Source organism: Prunus avium, chromosome 7 (assembly GCF_965620075.1).
Source record: "Prunus avium chromosome 7, drPruAviu1.hap1.1, whole genome shotgun sequence".
Lineage (NCBI taxonomy): Eukaryota > Viridiplantae > Streptophyta > Magnoliopsida > Rosales > Rosaceae > Prunus > Prunus avium.
The window spans coordinates 918,338-942,380 of NC_142290.1; the positions used below are offsets into that span (position 1 = coordinate 918,338).

The window sequence follows — 24,043 nt, forward strand, 5'->3', positions numbered from 1 at the left end:
CTAAAAAGCTGCCCAGAACTTAACTCTATCCCAAAGCTCACTCACTCTCACTCCCTCATAGTTTTCAAAGATTCTCCCATTACGCTCCATCCAGATGTTCCAGAAAACAGAGTGGACCAAACAACCCCAAAAGGTTGAAGCACGCTTTCCCAATCCCCAAACCACATAGTCATAACAAAGAAAATCAAAGCACCCTTTAGGAATCACCCAAGCAGTTCCAACCTCCTCCACAAGTTCCACAAGTTCCGCACTCTCCTCACAATGCTTACATAGCACACACCAGTGAGGAGACAGATACATAAAGGGTCTTCTCCTTTGGACAAGATCCAAAGTGTTTACTTTCCCAAGCGCTACCAACCAAGCAAGGACTTTAACCTTAGGAGGAGACTTGGCCTTTCACACAAGAGAAAAAGGAAGAAAGGTCTATGCCCTCCCCTTGTTGCGCAAAAAGGACTGAAAAGACTTACATGAGAATGAACCAGAATCCTCAAGATCCCACCTTCTCCTATCCCTTTTAGTAGCACACAATCTGATACCTTCCAGAATTTCCAACAACTTGATGACCTCAGTTGTCTCCCTTTCATACAGATTCCTCCTAAAACCAAAGCCCCAGTTATGAGGTAAGACCTAAATATCCATAAAACAAGCAATGCATAAGGCATGCTTTGAAGATTGCGCAAACAATTGTGGAAAAATGTCCTTCAACACCCCCTCCCTCACCTAACTATCCTCCTAAAATCTAACCCTATTCTCATCTCCCACCTCGAACCTGCAACACTGTAAAAAAGTTTGATATCCCGCAGAAATATCCTTCTAAGGGTTAAGAGAGGATGGCGTAGTAGCGGGATTAACATCCCACCCAGTAGTAGCATATCCATACTTAATTTTAACCACCAAGGCCCATAGGGAATTAGGTTCCATAGGGAACAGCCATAACCATTTAGCACGTAAAGCTTCATTCTTTTCCTTCAAAGAACCCACTCCAAGCCCTCCTTCCTCCTTAGAATTAGCCACTTGCTCCCAACTAACCAAATGATCCATTTTCCCTTCCTCCACTCATTCCCATAAAAAGGATCTCAAAAGCTTCTCCATTTTGTTAATAACACTGGCCGACATTTTAAACAGACATATAATAGGAATGGATACTACTTAGCACTGCTTGAATCAAAGTTAACCTACCACTTCTAGAAAGAAACGCTCTTTTCCACTTTTGAAGTCTCATTTGAATCTTCTCCAGCACCGTGTCCCAAAAACCAATTGCTCTGGGATTACCACTGAGGGGGAGACCTAAATACTTTATAGGCCAATCCCCCATCGCACACCCCCAACCACCAGCTAGGCGATTGAGGTAAGAAGAGCTGCAACAAATACCCACGAGAGAACACTTAGATTTATTAATTTTCATGTCGGAGACAAGGCAAAAAAGGTCCAATAAGTCCAAAAAATTAAACCAGTATTACTCCTTAACCCCGAGAAGAAAAATAGTATCATCAGCAAATTGGAGATGAGAAACCTCCACTTTGTCCCTTCTAATAAACAGACCATGAAGCAAGTTATACTCTTGAGCCTTCTCCATGAGCCTACTCAAAACATCAATAACTAAACTGAACAAGAAGGGGGATAACAGATCCCCTTGTCTCACCCCTCTAGTCGTCTTAAATTTACCCTTGGATAGCCCATTGATCATGACGGAAAAATTGACAGATTGTAAACAGCCCCTTGTCCAACTTCTCTATCTCCCATCGAAACCCTTTCTTACCATTACATCATCGACCACTCTCCATTCTACATGATCATATGCGTGATCAAAATCAATCTTAAAGACCAATCTCGACTTATTCAGCTTCATGGCATCCTGGACAGCCTCATTAGCTACTAAAACAACATCCAAAATTTGCCTATTTTTCACGAAAGCTCCTTGATTAGCATGAGTTGTTTCACCCAACACCTCTTTCAGTCTTGTTGCTGGAACTTTAGACACCGCCTTATATAAGCTCGTCACCAAACTTTTTGGCCTATAATCCTTAAGCTTGACAGAATCTTTCTTTTTGAGGATCAGACATATTAAGGTTTCATTAGTAACTGCATTAATAATCCCTGAATTATAGAAGTCCTCCATTACCTTCATGAGATTGCCCTTGACAATATCCCAGCAGGATTGAAAGAAAAATAAAGTGAACCCATCAGCACCAAGTGACTTTTCTTTCCCATAATCGAACACGGCATTACAGACCTCCACTTCTTCAAAGGGCCTCTCGATCCAGGCTGCCCTCACCAAACTAATTGGACACCAATTTAGACCCTCCACTCCCCACCCCACTTCTTCATTGCTACTACAAAGATTCTTGAAAAAATTGATAGCCTCCAACTCAATATCGTTTTCGTTCTCAATAATACCACCGCCCTCCTTCTCCATCTGCTCAATGAAGTTTCTTTTCCTATAACCTGTGGCCATCATATGGAAATATTTGGTATTACTGTCTCCATCCCTCGCCTATTTAACTTTGTCTCTCTGTCTCCATTTCACTTTTTCTTTGTAAATAATATCCCCCACCAAAAACTGAAGATCCTCCCTCTCTTTTCTCGGCTCACTATCCAAACAATCGCACCCCTCCTGCAAATCAAGGGCCAGTAGTCTAGCTTTAGCCTCCGTCTTAGCAGTCTCCATATCTCCGATCACCTCCTTGCTCCACCGTTTCATCTTTGTTTTCAACAACTTGAGCCTACTCATAAATATGTAACCTTCCGAGCCAAAGAGTTGGTCTTCCCTCCACCAACCTTTAAGAACTCTCTTGAAATCCGGATGCTCTAACCACAAATTTTCAAACTGAAAAGGACCCGGACCCTATTTCAACTTAGTAGTATCCAACTCGATAAGGCAATGGTCAGAAAAAATCCTATGTATCACCGAGGGAAACATATCCTCCCAACCAGATGTAAATAAAAAACGGTTAAGCCTCCTACACACAACTTCCACTCTAAGATTAGACCAAATGAAAGATGCATTAAGAAAACAAGGATCACGCAAGTTGGTTTCCTGAATGAAACCATTAAAATCGCGCATACTCACTATCTCTCTTCCACCATTAGATTTCTCAGAAATAAATCTAACAACATTGAAATCACCACCAAGACATGATATAACCGTTATTTCATACTTTTTTATTATCTTTCTCTTAGATTCTTGTTATATTCTTGAGTGAGTTTAGTCCATTTTTACTTAGTTTTGTGTTTTATTAGGTTTTAAGAGTAAAGATGGAAAAGCAAGCAAAATGAGCAATTTTGGGATTGAAATATAATGTGAAATCCTGGGAGCATAATGTGCTGTGATATCAAATTCGACTCCGATTGTTCCCATTTTCTCTAAGAGATAAAGCAACAAAATGGTTAGACTCTCTTCCAGAAGCATCCATAAATTCTTGGATTGATTTATCTAATAAATTTCTTTCCAAATTTTTCCCTGCTCATAAAACCAAGCTTTGATAGCAAATATTATGAGTTTTCGTCAACAAGAGCGTGAACAATTTCATGAATGTTGGGAGCAATATAAGGATTTGTTTCTTCAATGCCCTCATCATGGTTTCGACATATGGCAAAAAGTTCACTACTTTTATAGAGAGTTGAATCCGCAAAGCAGGAGCATGGTAGATTCAATAGTTGGTGGAAGCTTAATGGACAAGACTGTAGATGAAGCCATAATTGCATTTGAGACAATTTGTAAGAACTCTGAGCATTGGGACTTTCCTACAAAAGATTCAAGAGTTGCACCTACATCATCGACACAGAAAGGAGGCATCTATGAAGTTAGTGCCAGCACGGGTTTAGAAACACAAGTTACAGCTCTCACAAAACTTCTCACACCACTGGTACATAAGGTAACTGCACAACCATGTAATTTATGTGCTAGCATCGCCCACGACACTGCAAATTGCCCATCGAATCCTATCCTAGAAGATATGCAAGAGGTCAATGCATTCAATGAAAGGCCCCAAAATGATTCTTATTCCAACACCTATAATCAAGGGTGGAGATAACACCCAAACTTCTCTTGGAGCAATTCACAGAATACAATGGGACCCACAAATTCATCAGGGTCATACCAACAGCCTTATCAAGCTCCTCCACCACAACAAGAAGATCTTTCTATCAAGGAGATGCTCTCTCAACTCTTGAAAAAATCAGAAAGATATGAACAAGAGGTTGCATCACTCAAACAAAGTCAATTAGTGTTGGAAAAGAGTCAATCCAAATTTGAGGTTCAGTTGGGACAAATAGCTACTACTCTAAACAAATTGGAGAGAGCACAAGGTCAATTTCCAAGCCAAATAGAAGCTAATCCTAGGAATCATGAGCATGTTCAAGCTATTACCACTTTGAGAAGTGGAAAAGTGATTGATAATAAGATTGGAAATCCAAAGATCGATGATAAAGAGGAAGATGAAGGCATGGCAAAAAGGGAACAACAATTTGACAAGAAATTTAGGGGCTCTTTGAAATCTGAAAGTGACGCCACTCCTGTTGACAAAGTTACCGAATCTTTGCAGCATGTACCTCATACTTCAAACATAGCAACTCACGGTCCTCTTCCTTTCCCTCAACATGACAAACATGCTAGAAAAGAGAAAAATAAAGGAGACATTATGGAGCAATTTAAGAAGGTGCAAATTAATATCCCTTTACTTGATGTAATCAAACAAATCCCTTCCTATGCAAAGTTTTTAAAGGATATTTGCACCAACAAAATGAGGTTTGAAGAGCATGAACAAGTGATCTTATCGGAAAACGTGAGTGCTGTGCTTCAAAGAAAGTTTCCACCCAAGCTTCAAGATCCCAAAAGCTTTACAATCCCGTGCACCATTGGAAAAAGAAAATTTGACAAAGCATTGCTTGATTTGGGAGCAAGTGTGAACTTAATGCCCTACTCTGTATATGAACAACTTGGGTTGGGGGAACTAAAGTATGTCACGATCTCTTTGCTATTCGCGGATCATTCTGTGAAGTACCCAAGAGGCATTGTTGAAGATGTACTTATCCATGTTGATCAACTTATCCTCCCTGCTGACTTCATCGTCTTGGATATGGAGGAAGCTGAAATTTCGGGTCATGAACTCCCTCTCATCCTTGGTAGACCCTTCATGGCTACTGCAGGTACGCAAATTGATGTTAAATCTAGTTAACTGACCATGAATGTGCAAGATACTACTATAAATTTTCAGGTATTTGAAGGTTTGAAAAGACCCTTGGATCCTTATGATTGTTTTCACGTCGAAGTTGTGGATCAAATTATAGAGAAGACATTCATTGAATTGAGCCTCACAAATCTTATAGAGAATATTGATACTTTGATGGCACAAACCAAGACTATTGAGGTGACGTACCTCGATGATCCCTCAGATATGTGAAGATCGTTGAGTCCAGCTGAAGACTTTAAATTTAGCGCTTCTTGGGAGGCAACCCATGTTTTGGATGCATGATGATGATGAGAGGATCTTGGCATTTGCAGCACTTCCTACTCGAGATTATATGCCCAGGGAGCTCTAAACCTCACTCTTTACTCTTTATTTTCTTCTTTTAATTTTTTTTTCCCTTTACTTGATTCATTGCATGCATTTTGATTCTTTTTACATTGAGGACAATGTTTCATTTAAGTTTGGGGGGAATGTTTTGCTTTATTGCTTGTTTTTGTGTTTTGCAAAATTTTAATGTCTGAAAACGTAGGGTTTTGTTTTGCTTAAAACTATTTTAATTGGTAACTGTTATGACAATTTGGTCCATGTTGCATTCTTTGTTTTCTCGTGTTGAATCTAACCATATAAAGAACGTTGAAATCGGACCAGCGGTTTGAAAGTTATGAGCTAAAATCTGAATAAAGGTTGAAACTGACAAAAACTGCATGTTGAAACTCTTTGTTTTCTTGGTTTGTTTGAGTCTTATTTTATTTCTTTTGTGTTTTTATGTAGTTCAGTAGTTAAGTTGTTGTTTTTAAAGTCACCAAACCCGTAAAAAGTTTTTAAATAAATAAATAAATTCTACACACAAAAAAAAATCCAAAAAGATTTTCTTTTTCCTTTTCTTGAGTCATTTTAGTTAAGCTTTCCACAAGTCAATGATAACACTTGAATTGTACTTGTTATATAGTTTTTGAGGATTGGTAACAATTATGTGGATTTCAAGTGTGATTCTTTAGTTAACTTTTTCTTACATGATTATTCTCATATTTTCAATGCACATGGCCAATTGAATGCAATTTGCTTTTGACTTGGAGTCTTATATGTGGATTTTAGTGTAATACTTGTATAACCCTTGTGAGTTTTTGTGCCTCATGCATATTCTTTTCTTGAGAGTTATATATTCTTTTCATGAGGGCATTATCATCTACTAGAACTTGCTTCAATATCTTTCAAGGCTTTGTATTGATTCACATGATTCTATCTAGGAAGTGATTAAGGCACCTAGGATCACCACCATGGCCAAACAAGCTTTTGTCCCTACTACATTATCCCTTAGATATCCCTTTGAGCCTAAATAAGCCTTTTCTTTCATGAACCATACTATCCTTAACCATAAACTTAAACACTTCATCCTACCTTGTTCTATGAAAATTAGTGGAGCTTTGAGTTTGGGGGAATTGCACCTTACCTTGTGAGTATCAAAGTTGTTGTGAAAAGAAAAAAAAAAAAAAAAAACAAAGATGAGTTTGAGGTTGGTGATTGTTAAAATTTAAAAAAAAAAGACAAAAAAAGAAAAAACAAGAAAGAAAAAAAAAAAAAAATTTGTTTCACTACCTCAATGTTGTCAAGATTAAAGAAGTTTGAGAAAAGATGTTGATCAAAATGAAGTTGAAGCCCAACAATGAAATTTGGCTTCCAATGAAGTACATAATTGGTGATACTGCAAGAGAAACAAGAGAATTTGCAATCCTTCATGGTTATCACGTGCTCTACTAACTCTCATAGAATATTTTTGTTTTCCATACCCTTTCTTTCTTTTAACCTTAACCCATAACCCCATTACAACTGTAATTTAAGACCTTTTGATCCTAGAAATTGTGTGAATTTAATTTGTGGATATGTGATATGAAGAGCAAGCTTATAAGATTTGATTTTGTTTTCATGCATTCATTTTTCTTGAGTGAAACACTTAACCCAAACTTCGAGCGTTTTAGTTGTGAGTGACATTCGTGGTGAGATTTGGAGTTGAAGCTTTGATTTGCATATACCTATCTGGGTTGAGTGAGTTGTATTGTTATTGGCTATTTCACACACTACACTTGAGAATGTTATGTACGGTTTTGTCAACTTTTGAATCATGCTTGTGGTTTATATGATGGTTATTTGATTCTTTAGAGTTATATACCTTGCGTGATTTATTGAGACTAATATGTGGAGGCCTAACATTCTTTTGAGTCTTTGTTTTGTTTTGCTTGAGGGCAAGCAAAGTCTAAGTTTGGGGGTGTATTTGATATAACCATTATTTCATACATTTTCATTATCTTTCTCTTAGATTCTTGCTATGTTCTTGAGTGAGTTTAGTCCATTTTTACTTAGTTTTGTGTTTTACTAGGAAAGGTCGTGGGGAACCCAACGCTGTTTAATTAAGATCATAGAATATTCATTTTGGACAACACACGTCCAAAATTAATTCCTCCATCAATTTTATCAGCATTACGACAATCGATTCGTTGTCTACTATATTTTAGCTTCGGCTCTTTTATAGCTCTTGCCATCTGGGTGCCGTTAACGACGCAGTCCATCTCCTGCTGCATATTCGGTTCACAAACACATCCATTCTCTCCCTTTCATCTTCAGAAGACATGTCGATACCTTCAGATGAGTCCGACGAAGATTGCATCTCTTCTTCAAGATCAACAGAATCTGGGCAAAAAGACTCACCCTCGTCTCCAACCGTTGGGATGAAAGACCCAGCCATAGATTCGCCCCCAGACTCCATCGGTTCAATTCGAAGTTGGGAGTCACCCCTATTTTGGTGCCTTCTCCTTGCAGATGAGGCTCCACACTTGGAGAAAAAAGCTGAGTCAACATTAGAACTAGAATCGATGCTTGTTGGTAAAAGAAAAAGGGTCAGGATCTAGTGAGAATAGCTATATGAGAACACCATTGGATATAATCCAACGACTTCGTGAAAAGCAATTGTAATTGAAACGGTTGTACTAGAATGAGTCCCTCAACTTGTTCTCTCTCCTCTCTCCTTCCTAAACAGCTGTTCAACTTTTTCACGCTCCCTCACTTTTTATTTTTTATTTTCAGACTCCCTCTTGTTCCTCTCAATACCTTCTCCTATTTTCTTTGGTCAAAATTGATACATTTCTCTCGAACTCCCCCTCTCATCTTTCTCTGCCCTCTCAATTTCTCTCCTTTCAAACTCTTTCTCTGTGTTGCTCTCTCAGTTTCTCTGCGTCGATCTCCCTTGTCGTAGTCGTCGTCATCACTCTCTCTCTCTCTCTCTCTCTCTCTCTCTCTCACACACACACACACACACACAATTCAAAAATCGAGGTCCAAAAACCCTATTTACTGCTCTCATTTGATATCTTTTTCATTTTCCTCTTCGTTGTGTCCCTCTACCTATGTCGTCCCTCCTGCCGTTCTCTCGGTTGAAATGCCCAAAATCCCCATGTTGCTAGAACACCCAAGCCCTAATATCTGCGATCTCTTTGAGAGGGTAAAATATTTTCATACTCTCATAATATGTTTTGCATTTTCTATTGCATTCACTTAGTGTTGAGGATACAATCCTGGTAAACCAAAATAATTTATTTCTATGTTTGGAACATGATTGTGTCTCCCTGTGAGATTGAGAGATTGAGTGATTGAAGTCTATATCTTTGTTATTTCATTTTGCTTTGCCATTTCTGGTTCTTTTTTTTTGTTAGTATGTGGATCAATGTGTTTGTCTTTTTTGTTTATTGTTATCTGGGTTCATTTTATAGAATAAACTACATTGTCCTTTTACTTCATTTTTTGGAATATGCCATTGTTATTTCACTCTGCATTTGTTAGCTTTGAAATTTATATGTCTTTGATTGTTGGATTCATCCTAGTACACTTATTCTTGGCAATGGGGGTCCTTAATTCTTTGTTTTGGTCTTAATTCTTCATTTGGGTATGATCTAGTTGAATAATTCTGCAACTTGATCAACCCCATTGAATTATTTGACTTTCTGTTGGGTTTGACTTCTTTTTGCTGATGGATCTCAGCTTCATTGTGCCGAATTCGGGTTCTTTTCTTGCCTTTTTATTCATAAGGAGCAGATGATTTAAGACTATGCTCTTGTGTTGCTTTGGCAGAGTTTTATTTAACTTGGGGTTGGAACTCAAAGCATTAAATTAAAGAATTTGTGATTTTGACACTTTTGTTCTCATCTTAATAAACAAAAACCAATCCAAGAATTTTGCAATGCAAATGTTTGAGTTTATTGTTTTTAAGATTGAAGTTCAAACTTCAATCACTCAATCTCTCAATCTCGCAGAGAGACAATCATGTTCCAAACATAGAAAAAAATTATTTTGGTTTACCAGGATTGTATCCTCAACAAGCGCATTTTATTTGTAGACATTAACATGGGTCAACTTACTTGAATAATTTCCAATGCCACGAAAACTGCAAAAGCTGCACCAAATGATAGATCAAGAAACTCTGGCTGGAAAAGAAATATACAGTGAGCATATCTACTACCGATAAAATGAAGCAAATTTATATTGTTTCAAACACAACTACTACCTGCACATAGAGGGAGGAGCCCTTAAGTGGAAACCTAGAAAATTAAAGCCCTAAAATCCCCAAAAAATAAAAATAAAAACACTAAGTGAATGCAACAGAAAATGCAAAACATATTATGAGAGTACGAAAAATATATTACCCTCTCAAAGAGATCTCAGTTCAATTGCAATTTCTCAGCTTCTTGTAAGGTTTGAATTTTCAAAGAGACGAAAGGGAGTAGTTGGATTGGAGGTTTGACCAAGGGGAAGGAAATGGAGTATGGCCCAAATTTCTTAGTGGGGCTGGAAGAGAGGAACTTGTAGCTGATGAAGTTGTTGTGGTGTGAGGAAGGGGGTGAGTAGACGCAAATCTAGTCGATCTTGGAGGAAGAATTGACGCCGGACCATTGGATGAAGGCTGAGACCCCCGATTTGGAGAGAGTGGTTTTGGTTAGCGACTGAAATATTTTGATAAGTTGGCGTGAAGAAGGTGAATATGAAGGGGAGGAGAAAGTGGGAGTTTTTGAGTTGTAAGATTTTGGGGTGAAAATGTTAAGAAAGAATTAATGGGAGGAAGAAAGATTTTGGGGTTTCTCTGGTAAACGGAGGAAGGAAGTAAGAAGCACTATTGGAAAAGGAGCATTAGGACACGTGGACTAAGAGGGAAATGCAGCATATCCATTTCTATGGTAAGCTTGCTTTTTCTCTTCAGCCGTTCAGATGATTTTGGATGGTTAAGATTGATCCTCATATAGTGTTCTCATTTTAGTGTTCTCACCTAATCCGAGTTGAAATGGGCTTATTTTTTGGTTCTGCATTGTCGTTTGAACCCAAGTTAGCTTCTCTTTTACCAATTGGCCCATCTGCCAATTTCAGGCCCAACAGAACACCACCCTCACACAAATCACCTGTGGGCCTGACCTGTGAAGAGGCCCGATAAGAGCCCCCAATTAACGGAGCACCGTCATACCCCTTGTTAACACTTGGCCCAGCCTGCAGTTTCTGCCCACAGAAAAGCCCGCCTCACTCCACGCGAAACTGGGCCCACCGACTTCAAGCCGTCGCACGTGCGTCTCCTGAGAAGACGCAGCTTGGTCCTCTCACAGCCGGTTTCAGTGCCTCGAGCCCTACCCACCTAATCTTTTCTGTGATTGTGAACCCTCCTCATCCAACGATGTGACTGATCGTGCGCCGGAGTCCATCGTCGTGAGGGTTTAGACATATCGGAACCCACCATCAACCCACTACGCAGATAGGCATGTTGAGGATTTGATGCTAGCAAGTGCGTTTTAGATGCTAGCATACAGTTCCAAATATCACTGTTGGTTCAAACAAATTTTTTGACGATGTTTCTTATTTTTATTTCTTTCTGCTGCAGAAAGTTTCAATTCATTGTGATTGAGCTTTTGGGAAGGCTTTGTTTGTCATTGGCTTCACATTCGCTGTTTGGTTGAGGTCTTCAACATGGTTAGCTTCTTTTTTTTTTTTTCATAATTATTAGTGTTATTGTTATTTTGTCTTCTCTGTTAGATATGATTAAGTTGTTCCTTCTGTTTTTATTCTCAGGAAGTGTTCAGGAGGGCCATTTTGCAACCTGGCCCACCAGAAAGTTTTGCTCTACAGACAGTTCAACAAGTTATAAAACCTCAGGTAACCCATTAGATCCCTCATGTTCAGGGTTAAGTTTTAACAATATTATGTGGTACCCAATAAAAAAGATTTTGATAAGTTGAGTCTTCCTGTAAGTGCATGTATAGTGATTTATGGTTTTGTGCCTGAAAACTGAAACACAAGTATGATTTCGGTCTCTTGCTACATTTAGATACACATGTTTTGTTAACTTTGTCCTTTAACTCCAATTGCTAATTTACCAATTAGTGTTTCACTTGATTCAATGCTCGATCCTTGGTGGGCGGTAGTCATCATTGCATTGCTTTCTTCACATACATCCTGATTGCACATGATGACATGTACAATTATCGTGATACATCTAACGACAAGTCAAACATATGAAACTTTAGCCTTTTGGATGTCGATGTTTGGTCAATTCTAATTAGGCCAATTGATTTCTTCATGACAGAAACAGACAAAGTTAGTCCAAGATGAGAATCAATTGTTAGAAAATATCCTCCGGACATTGCTTCAGGAACTGGTGGTATGTTTCTCTTGCTGGTACTTGTTCATCGGATGTTTTGATTGTTTGATTGTACTTGTAGACTACTGTATTTCTACTTTATTCTGCATATTTTAGCGCGGTTTGTGGTCCATGGGTAAATTAATGCTTGTGATATGCTAAAAAAAGAAGACCCTTTGCTTATTGACTTCACAGTGGTGTAGTCTGTCCAAACAAGAAGCAAATAGTGTTGATCCTGTGTTTCTACATGGTCCATTTACTTCACAACTTTGGGTTTTGACCAAAAAAAAAAAATTGGGGTCAGGATGCTGCTAGGGTTTGGAATTGTGTCTGGTTGGTGGATTATTTGGGTTTTAGGGCTGATAGGAACATACCTACTCTTTGGAGATGCATAATGTTGTCATACCTCTGGATTGATTGGTCGGAAGACCGGGTAGTCTTTGCAGATAGGTCGAGGAAATGGACTTTAAATGGAAAGAACTAGAATTTGAGCATTTTGTAGGCTTTATTGCCAAAATATTTTAGGGATATTTCTTTGTGTTAAGTTCATCTTGATTGGGTGGGTATTATAATTTGATTACTCTGTTGAGCTCTGATGGTGATGCTCAAAGTCACCTTTTAGTATATTTCAGGGTTCATGGAACTTTCCCTGAATCCTCACGGGATTCCACATTCCCAGAATTGTTGCACAACCTGCAGCAATCTTCAATTATATGCCTCATCTCAGCCATCTGTTTTATATCCTTAATTTTTTTTTCGTACCACCAAACATGGCTCAAGTATCACTTTGACATATTAGATTTGTTTTCGTTAGCTTTCTTTTTGCCCGAGTATTCTTGTGCCTGACTTTTTAAACCTATAAAAATGGTTGATTGGTAATTAAAAAATTTCACAGAGCGGTTTGTCCAGATTTCCTTTAAAAAAAAATCTTTATTATGTGCAATCACCATGATTACATACAGAGTCCTTTGTTCTGGCTTTTCTTGGTAGGATCCAGGGCAGTTGTGCTTTTTGTGTGCTTTCTGTTTTCGCCCGCAATGTGTTGCATCACTCTCTTTCCTTTTTTGCATATTTTTTACTAAATCTGGCCATCCAAGATCGTTAGAATGGCATATGAACCACTCAACTTTTAAATGACTTGTAACTAGGGATTGGTTAAAGTAATAATATGCATATGACTATTAACGAAGCAAAAGGAGCATGACAAATGTAAGGTGGACTTCTGATAACCCATGGGCTGATCTAACAGGATTCATGAGCATTTGGGCTTAATGTTTTCTTAGACACCCCTGCATCACAGGAATATGATTCGAATTTGAATATGGAAATTGGTAATGATGGATATTTCAACTTGGCTTTGTGAAGTAGAGCATTCTGCAGTTGATGTGGCAAATTTTGTTACTTTTGTTTTGAAGATTATAAATATTAGATCTCCCCATCAACCTGAACCCTCCTTACATTTAAGACATCAACATAGAAGTTGTGTTTTATGCTTGGTAACTTGATATTTTCACAGTCATCTGCAGTACAGTCTGGGGAGCAGATAATGCAGTATGGTCAATCAATTGATGATGGAGAAACTACCCAAGGACATATTCCCCGTCTTCTTGGTCTGTACATATCCTTTTTAAACTTTTATTAAGCACTTAGTTGGTTGTATCAAATGCTGTTGACTTCCTTTTTCAAAGAAGCGTATATTCAATTTCTGTAATATTTGGAACCTTTTTGTAAAAAGTACTGTTCTGATAAGCCAAAAGTTGTGAATCAGTGATATAAAGAGTTTCTTGTGATTTTGTGTTGGTATTCCAGTGTGAATCAGTTTGAGGGGTTTCTTGTGATGTACTTGCATAGATCTAAAAACTATATTTATGTTGTTTCTATATAAGAATTTTTATTTGTGCTGTTAATTTTTGGGGTTTACCTTTTGACATTTAGATCGCACCTAAAATTATTTTTGACAAAATTCTGTATGACTTTCGATTTTCAAATGTTGAACTGTATATCGTCTAATAGAACAGTAAGCCTGTAGATTAGCTATTTGGATTATAAGTGCTATTCAATGGCTAAATGCTTGTAAAAATTGTTTTGATGAAGAAGAAAATTAGTGAGTCTTATAGCCTACATCACTCTCTCTCTCTTACAGTTCTTTTATCTTTTTGTACACCAGATATTGTGTTGTATCTTTGTGAGAATGAACACATTGAAGGCGGCATGATATTTCAGCTGTTGGAAGACTTAACAGAAATGTCTACTATGAGAAACTGCAAAGACGTTTTTGGTTATATAGAGAGTAAACAAGATATATTAGGAAAGGTTTGTGTATTTAAAATGTCAAAAGATTTATATTCTTTGTTTTTTTTTTCGTTTTGGTTTTGTATTTGATTTTTAAAGTTTTTGATTATCTCTATTTGCATTCTATTTTAATCTATATGGATCCTCTCATGCAGCCAGAGCTTTTTGCTCGAGGAAAACTTGTGATGTTGAGAACATGCAATCAACTTCTTCGTCGCCTGTCAAAGGTGGTGTTACTAATCATACTAGTCATCACTGGATTACAGTCTACTTTCATTTTTTAAAATTTTCCCTATATTGTCATTTTTGTTTGCTTTTCAAACAGTAAATTGTATATGCATGCCATTCAAAATTCACAACTTTTTTGTGATGTTTATAATTAACTAACCCGTGCTCAGTTTGATCTGTGTTATACTCAAAACTTGTGATGGTACGTGCATATTTGACATTGTAAACTTCAGGATGGTGCATTGTGATGTTGACCTCGACTTAATATTCAAACCTTACCAAATTTAGAAGTTGCATTCATTATTCTTGCTGCTCTGCACAATTTTTTAGATTTCAGTTTTTAGTTCATGAATGAGGATTGCTATTTTTGGCATTTACTTTATGCGGCATTGTTTGTGAAGTGAAAAGCTGCCTTTGTTAGACCCTAATTGAATAGATTACATGGTGTGATAAATGTAAAAGGTATTCGTGCCCAAAGAATCTTACTTTTTATGGAGAAACTCTTCTAGAAAACACCAAAGGAACAGCATAACTAGCGTTCAGTTATGCAAGAAAATATTTTTATGAAATATGGTGAGAATATGTTTCTGGTCTGAGAATTATGTGTCTGTAAATGAGAAGACTGTAAATTGAAAAATGTGGTGTAAACTCATGCTGATGTTTTTGTTTTTTCTTTTGATTTTTGAAATAATAATGATTTTAAATAAGTGTTTTAGCTACACATCTTATAGTTCACTATTTGATAAAAGTAAACTGTAACTACTTTGATAATAAAATTTCACTTACAAAACTTATTGTTATAGTCTTGTTTCGTACTAATGTCTTTGAACTTGATTTACAGGCAAATGACGTGGTATTTTGTGGACGAATTCTAATGTTTTTGGCTCACTTTTTCCCATTATCTGAGCGTTCAGGTACGTGCTTGTCTTCAACCGTTGTCTTCACTTTTAGTTTAATTTCTCTGAACCCTGCTCTTCACTTGTTCTTTTAAGTAATTTTGTTGCTCTTCTGATTAACGCTCGCAGCTGTGAATATAAAAGGAGTTTTTAACACATCAAACGAGACAAAATATGAGAAGGACCCCCCTGATGGTATATCCTTGCTAGGCAGTTGCTTGATATCTTAACTTTGACGTCTACATATATATAATATGATGGTATATAGTTTGTATAGCATTTCTTGTGAATGTAGGTCTCTTAAGAATATATTTTAATGTTTTACATTTTTCAGGAATTTCCATCGATTTCAACTTCTACAAGACATTTTGGAGTTTACAGGTAAACTTTGCCGCTTGGAAGGATAAATTATGACATTAAAAAAGGGCCTAGGGGTTAGAATTATGCTTTCCCCTCCATTTTGATTTAAGTTTTGAACTTAGGGCCTAGTGTCCATATATAATGCTATTGTTATATAGTTTACAAAGTCATTTAAGTCAATACTCAGACTTTGTTTGTGTAATTCTTCTTGTAAACAGATATCATTATGCTAAAGAAACCTCTCTAGTTTGCCTATAAACTCTTTTGTGAATTGCCTGGTTGAAACAATCCCCATTCCCCATGTTCAAAGGTTAGGATATGGTGTTGGAGATTTGCTTTAATTATTTTATTATTACTTTATCCTAGGTTTCGGAGATTTTCAATATCCCCATATCAAGTCTTGTCGTATCCTGTATCTGGTGTCTGCGTGCAACATAGGTACCAGGGATAGTCCTCTTTATTATGGTCCCCATTAATAAAATTGTCCATCACTGTACTCTCCTTAATTTGTATTTTCTGTTTGCTTTATTGACAAAATTTTGTTTCCTATCATAAAAGGACAAAAAGATTAGCATCCCTATACTTTTGGCATCACCGAATTACTAACATAATGTTTGCTATTGCTAACAATTATGTTATGTGGGGCAAAAAAATTTCAATGATTCTTTCAATTGTTACTGACTTTTCACATGGAAATGTAAATAATTTTAAAACTTGTTTTAGTTTAGCGTTCATGAAACTGTGCATCAGAATATTAGACCACTATTTATGCCAATCTGTGTTCGATAAAATCAGATTAAGAATTAGAGAGAGATTACAGACAAGGTTCTCAGTTTTGATGGGCTTGGCATTTCACTTATAAGATTATGTATTATCTTTTTGTCCGAATTCTAAGCTACCTAGGTAAATATTTTTCCTTTTCTGTTTCATTTCCTTATTTTTTTATTTTTGAGTTTTCCAGAATTGCCTAATTATTGGACAAATTCACTTATGAGCATTAAAAAAGTGAGCATGCATAAGCATGGATGTCGGAGCCATTGGATTGCTAGATGCGTTCTTCTTATTTAAAATCTTAGCAATCCAATGGCTCCAAATGTCCATGCTTAAACATTTGCTCACTAATTAGTATTCATATATAGTTTATGAAAAAACCAGTTCGTACAATGAAGCAAATACGTTGTCGGTTGTAAGAAATGGGTTTAATTTAGAGAGAGAGAGAGAGAGAGAGAGAGAGAGAGAGAATTATTGATTGACATGGCATTTCCTAAATTTTCATTCAAAACTTTTATGTGTTAAGCAATTTTCTGTAATTTTTGTTGATTTTTTTATATATTTCCACCATCGACATTTCCATACGTCTAGATTATATTTCCATGGGCACCGATGTTTTCATCTTTGGTTGTCAGCAGGTATTGATGTTTTATTAAAGTTTCAGCACTAGTATTAGAGCTCTCAAATAGGCTTCAATGTTAATGCCTGTTTGGAAAACTTCAGCCTGGAGTTGTTTTAGTTAACTTGGATAGGTGGTATCTCAAATTATATCTGCTGAGAAACTGGTCTGGTTGGGTTTTCAGGAACACTTTTGTAACCCTCCTTCCTTAACTCTTGCTCCTACCAAGTGGAAGAAATTTACATCCGGTTTAATGGTATAATAATTATCTTCTGATATCTTCTTTTTTTTATCTTCATGGTATAACAGTTTTTCTTTCTCTGTTTCATTACTCAGCCAAATAATATTTTCTTGAATTTGTTGTTTAGGTTGTCCTGAATACATTTGAAGCTCAACCATTAAGTGATGAAGAGGGAGATGCCAATAGTTTGGAGGAGGAGGCGGCAAATTTCAGCATAAAATATCTTACGAGCAGTAAACTAATGGGTTTGGAGGTTAGTAATGCTGGAGTGTTGACTGACTTAGATTTATTTTTATAGTGGACCATTATTTTGATTTAAGATCTTTATTTTTCCTGTTTTCTGGTGGGCACAGTTGAAGGATCCGAGTTTCCGACGTCATATTCTTGTGCAGTGCCTCATATTGTTCGATTATCTGAAGGTAGCAGTTGAAACGGTCTTAATATTGATTCTGGGAAATATTACCATAACTCCTTGACCTTTGGGCTAGTTCTATTGCCCTTTTTCAACTTTCAAATTGATCTGTCACCCCAAAATATTGATAGTACTTTAATATGGTAAATGTTCTTACTAACTCTTATTTGCTTGTAGGCCCCTGGAAAGAGTGAAAAAGATTTGCCTTCTGATAGCATGGTTAGTGCTGTGATTGTGTCTTGTTAAGTTTTGTAACCTTTTTTTACAAAGAAACTTTATGTTGGCAGCTCTGTTTATAGTAAAAGGTGTCACTAGAAAATTGGATTATTGGGTATTGTGACGACATATTTGTTGGACAATTGAGAAGCCTTAGGTGTATTATGTTTGTTTTGTCTCCAAATTTAGGGATTAGAAACAAGGATGGATTAAAGTACTAAAAACTGAAGTCTTTTCCATAACTTTTATGAATGTAATATCATACCAGGCATCTACATCAGTTTTGTCTGGAGTTGAGTGATTTCACTAATTTACTCATGCAATTCAATGAGTTCATTGTATTCTTTTGATATCAAAAGCATATGATGGTCTCTAGGCAATTCGATTTGGCAGTCTTTTGCTTCTATGCCTAGAAGCAATCTTGTTTCCTACTTCAGTTGCAGTTGGAATATTATCTTATCTTCATTAATACTTGAATCCTTACCTATGGACATCACTTTAAGCACGAAAACTGAATGAATTTGTGTGGTATGCCTTTCACTCTCTGGTTAAGAAGATTTACTTTTATTGGCACATGGTCAGATGCATACAATTTTGTAAGATGTGATAAAGTCTACTTGAGTATATCTGTGCTATACTGAGGTCTCCTAAAGAACTTTTCCTCGTTGATTCCAGAAAGAGGAAATAAAATCTTGTGAGGAGCGTGTGAAAAAGCTGCTTGAAATGACTCCACCCAAGGGGGAGAATTTTCTTCATAAAATTGAGCATATATTAGAACGTGAAAAGAATTGGGTGAGTGCTGTCCGGCCTTGGTCACTATTATTTAGAAAATGTTATCACTGTTGTTAAGCATAGTTGGTGTTTAAATATGCTTAGGTATGGTGGAAACGTGATGGTTGTCCACCATTTGAGAAGCAGCCAGCAGAGAAGAAAGTGGTCCAAGAAGGAGCCAAAAAACGGTATGCAACTTATTGGTTTTTTATTTGGGTCCTATTATGCTTTTTAATGTGTTTTACTTTAACAAGAAACAAATTGAACCTTTTTTTTTCCTTACTGTGTAAGGTCTTAATAAGAATAAGCAGATAGAAAGACAACTCATCCTTTTGGTGTGGGTATGTTTTGTGAGTCGGATTTGCCTCCTATTTAGATCACTATATTCTAAACTTTTGGTGAAGGCATTGACAAATCAATTTGATATTTTAGTTCTTTTTGGGTCAAAATTTTGGGTGACTGATGCAACATGGGGTGAATAATAATTCTTCCTGTGATTGCAACTTCCGAAATTTCGGTGATACTTCCATGAAATTTTCCATAACAGAACAAGAACTTGGAAATTACTTCTGTATTCAGAATCATCTAGACTTATCGACACTTTTCAGTAGGAGGGCTGCAAGTACTGGAGTGAGAGAGACAAAGAGAACCAACAGGCCAAAAAAATAGGAAGCTACGGTGGTTTTTAGATGAGGTCTCCTTTCCAACTAGTGTAGATAATAACGTTGTGGTGAAGATTATTTAACTTTAATTTACAGATGAATGGGGTTTGAGAAAGACAAACCTACCCTTATAAAAAAAGTTGGTAATACAAATGTGAAGGGTAGGTTATTTTATAATATGCTATCATCTGTGCGCGAAAATTAAAAAATTTACAGTCTAGATTAAGCTACTGTATTTTAATTGAAATTAAGATACGCAGGTTTTTTTTTTTTACATGTAATTATGATGGAGTTCTGATTATATTTTTTACTTTTCAGCCAAGAACCTTTTAAGGATCTATGTTTCTCAACCCCTATAGTCCAAAGCACACTATGATTATTTTATGGGATTCCATAAACTAAATCATCTATGTAATTTCATAAAGAAATGAAATTAATTATTTGCACATTACTTCTGAAAACAGACATGGATATTAACAATATACTATTTTATGAATCGGATACAAAACAGTTTATAGAAACCACAAAATCTTAATATGCATGTATCAATTAGAGGATTAGGAGTTTTCATACTTTTAAGAAATGACTAATATACATATGAAATGATTAGTTGTGCTCCATGTCTTTCCGCTGATATATAGCATTAGGTCTGTTTGTTGTAATGTAACTTTTCATATAAAATATTTAATGAGTTTGCACTGTCCATTTAGATTTTTAAGAAACATACTTAATCCCTTTTTATCTTTATTTTTCTAAATTCAACAGTAGGCCGAGATGGAGAATGGGAAATAAAGAACTCTCTCAGTTGTGGAAGTGGGCAGATCAGAATCCGGTATGCAGGATTTCAGTTAATCTGTAACGCAAGCCTACTGCTTATGTATGTTATATATATTATAGCAACTTGCTGATTCTTCTGACCAACTTTCCTTTCTGAATTAGTACATTTACACTCATAAAAGAATGAAGAATCGATGTATAAATTATGGCATTATATACTATCAATTAGCGCACTCTGCACAGTTGCAGATGTGTAACACCATAAAGACAGCAAGTTAGTGGCACGAAACATATTTTTTAGGTTGCAACTAAGCAAATGTAGTTCAGATTCATTCTGGAAATGAAATGGGAAAAAAATCAACTAGGGTGGACCAAATATGTGGTTTTAAAGATAGCATGTTTCTATATACTTCCTCTCTTTGGTTTTCTTGGCCACAAATTGGACAGAAATGGATAACTCACAGAAAACTTATAAATTGAATTTGGAAACAATAGTAGAGGTTCATTTTTCACGTTTTTCTGTTCTACTCTTATTATAAAGAAGAAAAAAGATTGCATATCGAGTCAGTGAGGAAGAAACATGAAACTATGTAGTAAGATTTTCCTTTCAGTCATGTTAACTACAAAATTAATTTGAATAAATTTGCTCAAGAGACTTTTGACATGTCCAGAATGCTTTAACTGATCCTCAACGTGTTCGAACACCTGCCATCACTGATTACTGGAAGCCCCTGGCTGACGATGTAAGCACTCTTTGCTTCTCAATGTCCAACTAATATGCTGTTTGTGTGTGTATATGTGCTCTCCCTCACTCTTGTCCCGTCTGATATTATGAGATTTTCATTTTCAATGTAACTTTTTATTAAAGATGAAGTTCATTTCTTTAAATTACAGATGGATCCAGCAGCTGGAATAGAAGCTGAATATCACCACAAAAATAACCGAGTGAGTTTTGGTTCTTAGACTTCAGTTATCATATTCAATTTTGTGGAGTATATTGTCAAGACTGATTTACACTGGTTCTACATGAGCTTATTACTATCAAGCAACTTGTATTTCTTCTCATGACATGCTTTTGCAAGATGACTTTTTTGAATCCTCGGACTATAGTTTCTGATGATAATGGAAGCTATGTGAAAAAAGGGGGCTTGTTTGTCCTACAACCTACCGAATACAACAAAGAAAAAATCTTCTTTTGTCATAACTGTTTGGAAAAGTTACAAAATATAAAAGGTTTGGCTTGCCATTGAGCCAGGCACACTTACTTCTGATAGATAACATGAGACAATCTTTTTATTGTCTTTTGCTGAATCTAGTATGGAGTTAGTGATCAATGTATCATTTGGGTGATAGAGACTATTGAACTATCTCTGTGGAATTGTGCTGTTTCAGCCTCTTTTTGGTAGTGGTGGAAAGAAACAAAAGAATGTTTTATCAGAGAGAAAATTAGGTGACTTCCGTTTGATATAGAATCGGATTTTGCTTGTCTTTGGGCTTACATCTCTAAACATTTCAAGGATTACCCCCTTGATCCTTCTGGATTGGTCTGTTTTCTTCTCATAAGCTCGTGGTTTAGGTTTTCCTTGTTTGGCTTTTGAGGCCTGTTTTATTTCTTTTTTCTCATTGGCTGTCCTTGGTTTTTGCTGTTTCTGATGGATCTCCATCTTGTTTTATACTCTCTTTTTTTTCTTTCTTTTATGATGTAAATAGAGCCCAACATATGAAGTAACCCAAGCAAATAGGTGTGCTTCAAACTGTTACAGCTAGGTGAGAACTACTCCAAACATTGTTGGAGCTTAGATTTCTAAAGTGAAATCAAGGAGAACCTTTAGGAATTTTCACAAACTGATAATACTTCCATACAAATTCTTCTAGGTTGAGTCCTCTGACCACAAGGCTTATCCATCTAATAATACAACATTAATTACCCTAGACCTTTCCAGGAGGATCCTTCAGAGTTGCCATACAGCGTTAATAACCAGTTCCCAGGCAACATTAATAACATCTAGACAAACTCTTAGACTCCCAATAGAACATTAATAACAATAAACAGATTCCCCATTCATAATTAATAACAATGAGACAGGCCCTTTAAAACATATGGTAAACTTGTCCAGGCATCTCTCAAAGATCTTGTAAGATCTATTTACTACATCATTTTATAACATTCCAGTTTCTTATATAAAATGAAAAATCGTTTGTCCTTCAAACTTTTGGACTGAAATATCAAAAATTTGTTTATATACATATTTGATTTACTAAGCCTGTCAGTTTGAAGTAATCTTGAATTTATGATATATATATTTAAAAAAGAAAGAAAAATAGTAGATCTTTATCAAACATTGGTAAGAGTATTTTTAAAATTCATCAACTCTCTTCTGCAAAGGTTTGTCGCTATTCTAAGACTGACATGAGTGCAAAGGAACCAATTGCTCTGAGGAAGGGTTCTGGGTTCAAGTCCTAGCATCCGTATAGTGTGTACGAGTTTAGTATACTTTCGCCCCTCTCAATAGGAAAGGTCCCAAAAATAAGAAAGACTGACATGAGCAACAAGGTATCTTGAAAAAGTAACTGGCCTCCGGAATCAGAAGATAAATATGAAAATCGTTTGAAAAGGATTTAGATAAAGGTTGTGGACTTTTGACTACTGTTCATTGTTAATATGGAGTGCTATTTTATTTAGTAGTTTGGATTGTTTAACGGCTTCACCATGTGATTAAATGTGTGTTACTTTGTTTTTCTTAATTATTTGAAGTTATTGGAATCGTTGAAACTAGCATTCAACTTACAAGTAGATTTTATTTTATCCTATACTAAATTTTCATTATGCAGGTTTATTGCTGGAAAGGTCTTCGATTTTCAGCTAGACAAGACTTGGAAGGGTTTTCTAGAGTATGATTAATATGACAACCGACTATGCAAATATTTTAAAATATATGATTAATTTTTTTCACTGAGCTTACACGAATTGTATTGATGTAATTGCAGTTTACTGAATTTGGTATTGAAGGAGTAGTGCCTCTGGAACTTTTGACACCTGAAGAGCGGTCTAAATACCAAGCTAAACCAAATGACAAGTCTAAACGTGCTAAAAAGGAAGAAACAAAGGGTGCTGCACATCAAGTAGAAGAAAATCAGGTATGATTGGCATTGTGGTGGATTTCTAGATTTTATGTTTCTTGAGATCTTTGATTCCTGTGAAAGTTGAACATGTAAATGACAAAATATTATGTATGTGTGAAATAAATATGTATATTTTGTGTTCCTTTTTTCCTTTGGAGAGGTGTTTTCAAATTTGAGGATCCGGTAAATTCATGCATGCGTATCAAGAGTGGAAGTGTTCTCCAAGAATTTTCACTATAATATTTTGTTTTTAATTTTACTGAAGATTGCAACAGCTGCAAATGAGATAGATGGTGAAGGAATCAGAGCTGTGCTTGAAGCCTCAGTGACACCAACGGACACTGATGCCACTGTTGCAACTGGTGACATGTCCCAAGGTGGCAGTCCAATCCCCGATGAACATCAGAAGCAAAGCTCTGATACGGATTTAGGTCAAGAGGCAGGCCAGATGGAAGCAGATGCTGAAGTCGATGCTGGGATGATTGATGGTGGAATGGACACGGAGGTTGATTTAGATCCAGTTGGCTGAGAAATGTAATGGATGGTTTTTTCTTGTTTGCATAGCATATGTAAGAGGAGTATTTGATTGAAAGGAGGTGGCATGTTTGACAATCCTACAATAGGAACCAAATTTGACAAATGTTTTGTAACTAGGATGTGGTATGTTCCTTGGTCAATTAACTTGTACTATGGCATGTATTTCATGCTCTTCCGAGTTTGCGACCAACTTTCAATGAATTCGGAAATCTATGACCAACCTACTCCATAAATGCTGAGGGCACTTGTAATCCAAGAAACTCGGAAATCTATGGTAAATTACCT

General features: G+C 36.3%; 1 protein-coding gene and 1 non-coding gene across 4 annotated transcripts; one reads left to right on the plus strand and one right to left on the minus strand.

Moving 5' to 3' along the window:
• Window positions 1-3,474: 3,474 nt before the first annotated feature.
• On the minus strand, window positions 3,475-3,583 carry LOC148292755 (small nucleolar RNA R71). The gene has a single exon (XR_015825968.1). It is a non-coding gene; the product is annotated as a small nucleolar RNA R71 (small nucleolar RNA).
• Window positions 3,584-10,816: 7,233 nt separating this feature from the next.
• Window positions 10,817-23,978, plus strand: THO1 (nuclear matrix protein-like protein). 3 transcript variants are annotated; one of them, XM_021977191.2, is made up of 22 exons: window positions 10,817-11,001; window positions 11,098-11,186; window positions 11,286-11,369; window positions 11,800-11,874; window positions 13,370-13,463; window positions 14,021-14,166; window positions 14,301-14,372; window positions 15,215-15,287; window positions 15,399-15,464; window positions 15,604-15,650; window positions 17,204-17,275; window positions 17,388-17,513; window positions 17,614-17,679; window positions 17,850-17,891; window positions 18,564-18,680; window positions 18,765-18,847; window positions 20,087-20,153; window positions 20,770-20,841; window positions 20,993-21,043; window positions 22,931-22,990; window positions 23,087-23,236; window positions 23,487-23,978. In XM_021977191.2, exons 2-22 carry the CDS (start codon window positions 11,184-11,186, stop codon window positions 23,748-23,750), a joined length of 1,830 nt encoding a protein of 609 aa, XP_021832883.1. In that variant the 5' UTR covers window positions 10,817-11,001; window positions 11,098-11,183; the 3' UTR covers window positions 23,751-23,978. The 3 variants fall into 3 exon arrangements, with proteins under 3 accessions (XP_021832883.1, XP_021832884.1, XP_021832885.1); XM_021977192.2 differs by having other exon boundaries at window positions 10,819-11,001; window positions 13,385-13,463; XM_021977193.2 differs by lacking the exons at window positions 10,817-11,001; window positions 11,098-11,186; window positions 11,286-11,369 and having other exon boundaries at window positions 13,380-13,463.
• The last annotated feature ends 65 nt before the right edge of the window (window positions 23,979-24,043 follow it).